Source organism: Pterocles gutturalis, unplaced genomic scaffold, assembly GCF_000699245.1.
Source record: "Pterocles gutturalis isolate BGI_N339 unplaced genomic scaffold, ASM69924v1 scaffold17606, whole genome shotgun sequence".
Taxonomy (NCBI): Eukaryota; Metazoa; Chordata; class Aves; order Pterocliformes; family Pteroclidae; genus Pterocles; species Pterocles gutturalis.
In genome coordinates, this window is record NW_010105926.1 from 61,730 (window position 1) to 71,928 (window position 10,199).

Here is a 10,199-nt window from a genome sequence, read left to right on the forward strand (position 1 = left end):
CATTTGTTAATGATAATAATGTAATTAACATTATTCCTTTTTCTTTTTATCATAATCCCTATGACAAACATGAAAATTTTATTTTCATTATTTTTCTCTGTCTCCTTTGAGATATGTAGGCAACCCCTTCTTCCTTTTTAGGACTCTACTGCTTTTTTGCCATTTTAACATGTGCCTATAACTGTACTTCTATAACCAGAATAATGATATTAACAAATGAGAATTTGTGGTAGAAGGTATCCTCCTCATTTTTACAACATTCATTTGAACAATATAAAAAAATCTCTAACTGAGGAATTGAGACATTACTGTGGTACTTAATCTGATATTGAATGGAAACCTGTTTTAAAATGTCAGAATTTCCAGTGACTTCCAAATGTCTCTCCAAACATCTCATCCAAAGCTGAATCGTACTCTTACTCACTTGTCTGAGAACTTTCATTACAATCATCACCATTTAAACATTTTAATTTTTAGTGAAACTTCATTTTTTCTATATTTTTGAGACACTAACTTTTTCTTCATAACCTGTACTTCAATCCTGTTTAATTTGGTGTTAATTTTCTCCTAAGTAGAAATAGGGAAACGTGCTGGTCCTGGGCATAACACACTAGGTTGCATGGGATCAGCTTACAGCTATCGCCTTTTTCGCTGTGGCCCTAAACTGTACTGACAAGTGGGAGGAACACATGTTATTAACTGTGTATGAGGTCTCATGACTCTCAAAATGTTCCTGCAAGACAAGTGCCCTTATCTTTGTGAACTGCTGTCACATTTAGGTGGGAGAAGGTTACTGTCATAACTCTAGAGTACAGCATGGCCAATCATCAGTCTATTTCTGTATTGCTTTGGCCAAACTGCATTTCTGTGGCCAAATAGGTGCTTTAAAATGTCAGTGTAGCCCACAACCCTGAAAAGATTGCTGAAGTTCATGCCTCTGCTTAAAAAAAAAAAAAAAAAAAAAAAAATTAATTGGGCCATTTAATTTATTCATAAAAAGTCAAGTCGTTTACTAATACAGAAAACTTGGAAGCCTGGATACAGGCACCCACATATGCTTCAGGATGAAGACTTTAAAGGACCTCAGCGAACAATAAAACAATTGCATAGCTGTGGGACCTGCCTATAATGGGCAGGGGAAAAAAAATGCAATGCTGAGTGGCACTGGCTGCAGGTGGAAGGGTGTGTCCTCACCCAAGGAAGCAGCAGAGTGACCTGTTCTGAGTTACAGCACCAAAATCACAGGTACAAATCTGGAAGAACTTTGTCGGGGAAAACCAGAAAGAAAAGATACACTTAGTCATGTAGGACTACATCTATTGTGACATTCTCCTCTTCAAGATAACAGTATTTTCTCCAGAGTACTTATTTATTTATTCAAGTCTCCAGTGTGAAGTTAATCAAATTAGAGGGGTTTGGGGGGGTTTCTAGGAGGGTGGGAGTGCCTTGCATTTCTTTTTTACCATCAGTATTATTAACTACCATGTGTAGGCTAAAAAACCCTAAACATTATATTAAAAGACAACAAGTAAGAGTTTCTTTTCCTCCATTATGTCACTCTGGTATGTGACCAGTAATGCGCTTTCTTAAGGCTCCTGCAATGAGATACTACAGACAGATACCTCTTTAGGATACTCCTCAAGAAACAAACAAAAAAATCATTTTTCAAAACTAGAAATAAAGCCTATTTCTCTGGCCTACAAGCAGATTAGATAAAATGAATTCTTAAGAGAATGCTAAGCAACTGCAGCTGGTATGCAGTAAGTGACCAAAGAAGAGTTTTCCATTTAAATGTAGTTACAACACAGGATGGAAAGCTCTTCTGAGACATCCTGTAAAACAGAAAAAAAACCCAAAAGTCTCCCTGTGAAACAAATTAACATGAAGCTTCAGGACAGTATGTGGAAACTCATCAGTGCATGTCTCATCAGTGTTTCATGCCCAATTGAAAATGGATCACTGTAACTACAGCTTGAAAAACAAACTGCTTCTAAATATAGGGAAATAACAATTTCGGCAAAAGTATAGCATAATGGCTCATCAAGTCTTGTGTTCTGAAGTGACGCAACAACATTTCTAATCATTTTCAGATTTTTGCGTCCACTGGCATATCCACTGTGACAAATTTGGGAAGTGAAGTAGAACCACAACAACTAGAAAAATCACAGCATGCAAACCATTCACATTACAAGGATGGTCTTGCTTTACCACATCCTCATTCACTTCCTATGGGACATGCATTGCTCCCCAGTCTCTTATGCAACCCAATTTTAATTTCAATCACAGGTAATTTCAATCAAGGATGCAAAAAGCCCAATATACAATAGCATTAATTTATACATAACAGCATTGGCTAACAGGCACAAACAGAAATACTCTGAATCTTGTCTTCATTCCTGCACCATGGATAACGCACTACACCTGCACTTGAATGATGCTGCTCAGAACTGTCTTATGTCCATCGATGGGTTTTGGCTCAAAGTATTGGATGTAGTGGTCCAGGAAACAGTGGAGCTATGGTTGCTACATCCTGTAGACTGTGCCCCTTCTAGGTCTTGCCTGCAACTGACTTAATGCCTTATATTGGGCCATTTTGCTGACACCATGATAGTGATTGAAGGTTAGTGGAGACAAAGGTTTGACGCCTTACTCTGCTGGCAAGAACTCAAGCCCCTACTTGTGTTGACAAACACCTAAACCACTCTTTTTGTGACTATAACAGCAATTTTTAAGCCACAGCTTTTTTTAACCCCTTGGGGTTTTTTCATAGACCACTTCTCAGAAAATGAAGTTTGTACTTTTTATCCTGGAGGTATTCTATGGGCATGAAATCTTTAAAGTTGCTCATTCCTTCACTGAAAAAATGAAAAATAAACACAGTGAAAACCAAAGTCTATGACAGGCTGAGGACGTGACCATCGCTAGACACAGAAGACAGCACTGTCTGACTCCAACAGGGCAGGACTTCAACAGTCAGTCTTTTTCTCTGCAGGAGGAGAGACCTCAATTGTCACCCATGCACTGATCAAAATTTAAACATTCTACCTTAGAGATTCATTAAATAAAAATTCATCAACTGTCCTGGAAGTAGAGACATTACCTCTAGATGTCCTTGCTATTTATGTTGCTATCAGATTCTCACTAGTTTCTACTTCTCCCCTCTCTGCCCCTGCTAACACAGTGCAGCACACAACTAGTCTTTCACATCACAAGACTTCTGTTCAACTCAATATCTGTTCTGGTGACTTCTGTTCAATTTTATATCTGACAGGCTCCCAGGCCTTTCCTGTAGAACTGCTACCTACCCAGTCCATCTCCAGCCTGTACCAGTGCATGAGGTTACCCCATGCTCATTGCAAAACTGGACATTTGTCTTTGCTGACTGTCATGATGTTACAGTGGGGTCTCCAGCCTACGGATGTCCCTCCGCATGGCAGTTTGGCTCTCCATTCTGAGAGAGACAGGAATTGGAAGTGAAAAATCACCAAGCTGAACAAAAATTAGTTGCTCTTTTCCACATTTATTTTCAACTTTTTTTTACTGCTGTCATTATCATTCTTACACCAATGTTAGGTTTACCACCTGCCCCAGTATTTGTTTCCAAATAAGCCATGTAAAGTCACTTCCTTCCTGACCAAGAACGCATGTAGTCAATGGCAGGTGACAGCACCAGCACTGATATCCCCCGATTTGCCACTGTTATCTGAATACTGTGACTTGAAAGAAAAACTGAATGGGAGTACATTCCTACTGTCTTTTTATGAATCTTGGCTTTAGATACACAGACACCAGCCATATGTATGGCACAAGGAAAGCTCTGGTGGTCTATGTCACCCCTCTTATGGCAATAAAGTTTTATCTCCTTCTGAGACTGTCTGTTTTCAGCCAAACAGTTATTTCAGTTAGAACACAAAATTGTCCTCAGAAAACTTATTCTAATGCTAATAACTTTTAAAATAAAAAGATTTCTATTTGGGGTTTTGGGGCTTCTTTTCATTAATCTAGTTTGTCTGAGGACACTTGGAGCAAATACCCTCACTCTCACTAAATACAATAGCAACCTTTTCCAGGATGATTCTGTCCTGTGTACTAGATAACCTAAAACATTAGGGCTCACACATCCAGGGCACTTAACAAAAGCCTTGATTAATTGCATGATGAATTATTTGGTTTCAGGACAATACTGATCAAAACTTCATCTGTCTGGGGCTCTAATACACACATTCACAAAGGGCTAGCTTTCTATTACCTAGCACACTTAAGTGCCCCAACTCAGGATGATTGCCAGAACTGGCATTAAGGAAGGGATGGGAAAATACAGCAAAGGCGAAGTCTATGATGGCTAGCAGTTAGATCATATTATATTACATATTATATCCCACTAGCTATTCTTGGTGTGTGTTATCCTGCAATAGACATTTGTATTAAGTAAATATTAGTCTTTTTTTTTCCTTCATACAAAGTTACAGAGAGTAGACAAGAATAACCAATGCATTGCAATGGCAACTATTTAGTGAGAATCTGGAAATCCAATATATTAATCATTAGAAAACTGACAAAGTCAAAAAGTGCAATAGCCACATTGCATTAATCCATACAAAACCTGTTTCTTGAGTTCGCCTGCTGTTTTGTCTTAGAAGAAGAGTGTACTTTTGCTTTTAGAGGAGATAACTGTCTTTGCTTTTCTCTCTGTAGAGAAAGGTATGTCAACTGGCTTTTGCAGTGTTATCTTTTCCACATAATATGAGGAACTGTGATTTTTACAAGTCTAAAAATGATTAACACTGCAGAGATTCAGTACAGCACTTTGAAATAAATACTCTACCACAATTTTCAAGCCTAGATTGAGCTTGAATGCTTAGGATCTTTATGGGAGTAGAGTACCAAGGGGTTCAAGCATGCTAAAGGCATCACAAGCACTACCTTGGTGAATGCTGTACCTATGCATATGAGGTGAACGCACCAAGGTAGCTCTTGTGGTGCCTTTAGCATGCTTGAATCCCTAGTTAGGCTAGACTTGCAAACACAAAGAATGTTACCCCTGTTTCAGGAAAAAAATGCTTATCCTTTAGGAAGCCCTCAACAGCTCTTCTTTCTTTTGCATTACAAAAATCTGTGCATCATATGGACTGTGTGCACACTTATATTTATCTCTGGTTTGAAACCAGCATTATGCCTAGTTTGTTACTCAGCCTCAGAAAAATCACAATACCACAAAGGTTTCATAATACTCCCTCTAGCCACTCTTTGTGACATTTACAGTGAATATCAGAATGAAGAGCTTACCTTTTATTTACTGCAAATGAATTATTAGAGCAATGCTCTAGCTGCTTGCCTATCTCTTTCTCCAGCTGAGATGACTTCAAGGGTATGTCTCTTCTAATCCATTCAAGCATCCAGTCAAACAGATTAAACCACAGCTAACCTGGCTTTGAATTCAAAATTAGATACAGGAAGAGAAAGGAAGCCCATAGCTGGATGTTGGCTTCAGCTGTGAAGCAACAGCACAGCCTCTGCTGGCTGTCTCCTAGATGAAGATCACATCCACTAGTGCAAACTGCCCCCCCCGCCCCCTCCATTCTGCTTCATTAGCCAAGTTTATGCAGGTGGTTCTGATCTCACCCAGCAAGGGCAAAAACTAGCATCACCCATTTAGACCAGCACCTGCTGGAACTGCAGTGCTGAGACTGACTTCTGGGCCTAAGACGAAGGCAGGAGTCTAAGTCACGCGTCCCGTTGAGTTAAGCAAAAGTAGTTTTCCACTTTGAGACACCCTTCACTTACTTTTTTTCACTTTTTAAAATTTTGAGGTTTTGTTTGTGTGTGTGTTTTGTGGTTTGTTTTTTTTTAACCTTGGCCAATGATATTTACAAAAATACAAAATCAAGCAAAAAAAAAATTTTTTTAGTATAATTACCCTGACATATCACTCAGTCCTAATACTGGCCACTTCGCAATACCATCTCTTTTCTCTCCTGTTCTCTGATTACAATACATTCCATTTGCATTACTTTCATTCCAAATTACTTTTTTCTGTTAGTGTTCTGTTGTCCACAGCTATTCCTCTCTTTATCCTTAGTTCAGACAAATGTGGCAAATTATTTATTGCTCCCTGTTTAGGACCGTGGTATTTTTGTGCTGAGAGCTCTGTAATAATTCAAACCCACTTCAGTACTCAGCAAAGAGACTCAGATCTCTTGTCCCGCCTTTCTCTGGCAGGACAAGCAATAGCCAATGTTCACTGACGCACCAGTCTGGCATGTAATACACATTCTGATGCTCTTCAGTTTTCCTTCCTAATTTGCTTTGAAAGAAGAATATAGGACCCTGTAAGAAGAAAATGTTGATGCTGAACTGTAATTCTTGATTATGTGATGCCAAATAAAATGGCTTTGCAAGAGACCTAGATTTGGTTGACGTATTTCTGTCACTCCTTACCACTATGATTTACCGTGACATATGAGAGATAGACTGCTGCTGTCCAAGGCTGCTGAATTAACAGAACAAATGTAACAGAAAAGAAATCTTCAGGGTAAAGACCAGTTTGAAGAAAGAATATGATTCTGACAAAGAACAGTGAGTGCAGAACTGCTAAGCAAAAGAATGCATTGTGTAGGTACCCTTTCAAAGATCCTGGAAGAGAAAGACAGGGGAAAATCCTGGCCTTTTCTGAAGTAAACACCAAAATTCCCATTCACTTCATGAAACCAGGACTTTGTCCCTTGATTGAAGCAGAACTCAGTTTTGAAGCTGGGGCAGCAGATGGTTGAGCCAGGATTTGGGACACAGATTTCAGGAGTGTAGATAGGATTGAGAAAACACCAGCAATTAGGAATGGAATAATTGAGCCGGTAGATATAAGACTCCTGAGATATATGATGTAATTTTAAAACTTAACATTATAACTACTGTCTTTCTAAATATTTGTAGTGCCTTAGCAGAATAAAACTTTCACACAATAACATTTACTATGATACCATAGAAAAAAATAATGGCCTGTTAAGAGAATTATTATTAAAATAATGGAGTTCAGAAAATATTTCCAAGCACTTAATAAGCCTAGAATAAAAACATTTCAGTTTTACTTTATCTGAAACTCATTTCTGTATGCCTAACACTACTGTCACAGCATAATACACAATGTATTAAATTAGTATAGGATAAGCTCATTAATAAATTTTGTTAATATGATAAATATTAAAGGACTGTTGATGTGGAACAATGTGCTATAAAATGGCATTTGTGAAATAAAAATTGATTAGGAAAAATATCTATCAAAAACTATGGGAAAACATAATAAAAAAACTTCATACCACCTAAGAAACAAATAACTATATAGCTTTCCATATTAAACTTAGAATTAGGAAACGTTTTCATTCAAATAAGGAAGAAATCTGAGGTATGTATATTTCTTGCTGAGAGAAACTGTCTTATACACTACTTACAGTAACAGCATTGCTTTCAGCACTATTCACAGGTGACTAATACGACCACTGAGCAGAATTAGAAAATATAATGAGACCAAGTCGAGATCTGAAATAATCTCTCCATTTTACAGATTGAGGGAAAAAAAAAAAAAAAAAAAAGAAAAAAAAAAAGGATAAGAGAAAAAAATGGGTTTATGTAATTTCTAAGAGCAAACAATCGATTTTTTGTTCTGGTTTGTTAAATCATTGGAAGTTTCTTGATGTTTAGTATCTGGAAAAATAGACCATTTCATTAGCTTCTTAAAGTTGCCTAATCTCAAGTCCTCAGTTTCTGTTTAAATCCTGGTCATTGTACTTCTGAGTTGGAACAGTTTGAATGGGGATAAAGGGAGAGATTTAGCAGAATCTCCGATTGATAACCTAATGTCCATGCTGATCTCATAATATTTTTCACAAATTAATTGGATTAAACAAAAATTAAGCTTAAAATTGAACCAAAAGATAAAGAAGATTTTATACAATGGAAGAGCAAGCCTTTTCTTTGCATATAGCGGTATTTCCAAGCAATAAGTGGAAAACCAAGTGTGATCAAACAGAGAAACTTGCCTATGTCATAATGAATGTGGTTTGTTTTTTATAAAGTAAGAAGAGTTCCAGACGTTATCAAATGCTTGAATTTTCAGTTTTTCTGTCCCCTTTCTTTCCAGTAGATATTCCTGTTGTAGTGGGGACTGTGCATATTAAAAATCAATGAGAGAAATCAAAACATTAATCTTTCATTAGAGAACAAATATATTTGACAAAGTGTAAATTCTTTAGAGTGTGCACTGGATGTTGACAGTAAAGAACATTCTGTTTCTATTGAATATTTCTTCTTTGTTATAAAAAGGAAAGTTTACCTGTATTGAAGTCCGATTTCACCTTGAGAGGCAGATGGGTTACTATCTCATCCAGATGTACATACCAAGTCTCTTGATCGTCATTCTCTCCTGGGTGTCATTTTGGATCAATATGGATGCAGCTCCAGCCAGAGTGGCTTTGGGGATAACAACGGTACTGACCATGACAACACAAAGCTCAGGTTCACGAGCATCTCTTCCAAAGGTAGGCAGAATTTCCTTTCTTTGTACCACACTAGTACAAAGTCGTAATGCTATGTGACAAATAAACATCTTCAGTCAACCTTATAATGTGTTTTAGTTATTAGCATTTAAGCCAAAGGAGATAAAGGACTTTGAAATATTTAGGAGTTTTCTGAGTCACCATATATAAAGAATGGTTCACTACAAAGTATAAATAGCTTATATTCCTATTATTAGCTATTTAAGCTTTCTGACTGGGCATTGCTTTAAATATTTTCTTTTTCATTTTAAGGGTTATTCCTTGACCATCTTAATGTGTCATTGCATTTAATAGAAAGAAAATGTATACAATAAAAATACACAAAGTCCATTTATGTATTAGTTTTAGCAGGGTATTCTAGGTTGGTTAATTTTTTTTTTTTTAAGTAAAATAGATAACACTAACAAAGGTGAGTGTGTTTTGTGCCTCAAATATATGGATCCAAAGGCATCCGAATGTACTATGAACAGATAAGAAAATGGAATGCTACAAAAACTCAGAAAAGCAAGAATGTGAGATGTTACCAAAGAGAGCTATAGATGTTTTTTGTCACATTTTTGAGGTCTGAAGCTAGCTGTGCTGGCTTATATGAAAAAACTCTTATAAATCTGCACACAGAGAGGTAACAAGCCCTACTTTCCTAGTTCAGATTATGTCTTGCGGCTGAGTTTGGCAATAAAGGATTGCAACGAGTTCATCTACTGTAATTGATTGTCAGTACTTCCACAGTGGCAAAATTACAGGACTAATATGAACCTATATCTTTGATTTACCATGCCTATATTAGCAGAGAATTAACATATCAGCGTTCTACATTAATCTCCCTTCTTCTACCCAATTTCCATTCCAGGAAATTTAAATCAGATCTATTATACTACAGGAATTCCCATTGGTCCCACTATAAAGCTATTCTCTGGATCCTTAGTGTCATTCACAGATCTCAGTGGGACAAATGGAGGAAGAGCAAGTGCTTCTTGTGGATTATTTGGTTTGTGATAAATTACACAGTACACTATGAGGAACTGTTAATGACATAAACAGTAAACAATATGCAAAAGACTACTTTTTAAGAAATAATATTTAATGCTTGCAGATTGAATTGTTGTCCTCTTACTACCTACGTTTCATGTTAAGTTTTGTATGATAAAAGTAGTGTCGGGATGTGGAAATACTAATGCACTTCCTCCTGACGTGAAATACTAAACTTCACATCTGTGGTTTTAACATATTCAGTCTTCTGCTCTGTTCTCTCCATAGGTGTCATATGTCAAAGCGATTGACATCTGGATGGCTGTGTGTCTGCTCTTTGTATTTTCTGCGCTTTTGGAGTATGCAGCGGTTAACTTTGTATCAAGACAGCATAAAGAACTTCTGCGATTCCGCCGCAAGAGGAAGAAGAACAAGGTAAAAGTAACAGTATTCCCAGCTTTGAATGAGAGTCTGAGATTGATTTATGCCAGCATATAGAGTTAACTTGGTGAACATACTGCAGTTTAAAGTAGCAATATAAACAAAATGGCAGCACAGAATGAAATTCACTATAGGCAGAAGGTCACTACAAGGACCATGTACTGCATAAATCCAATGGGAATTCTCGAAAGAGGGATTAAGAGGGATTTAAATGAGGCGTCGGCCATGTGGGAGCCATCT

The 10,199-nt window shown here is 37.1% G+C and overlaps 1 protein-coding gene across 1 annotated transcript in view; it reads left to right on the top strand.

Moving 5' to 3' along the window:
* Positions 1-9,953, top strand: part of LOC104472047 (glycine receptor subunit alpha-3) — a gene marked incomplete at its 3' end in the record, with an annotated part of 54,038 nt that extends 44,085 nt beyond the window's left edge. Inside the window, exons 7-8 of the mRNA XM_010087582.1 lie at positions 8,317-8,531; positions 9,807-9,953. Of these exons, the coding sequence (XP_010085884.1) occupies positions 8,317-8,531; positions 9,807-9,953 (362 nt within the window). The remainder of the gene's footprint in view (positions 1-8,316; positions 8,532-9,806) is intronic.
* Between the last annotated feature and the right edge of the window lie 246 nt (positions 9,954-10,199).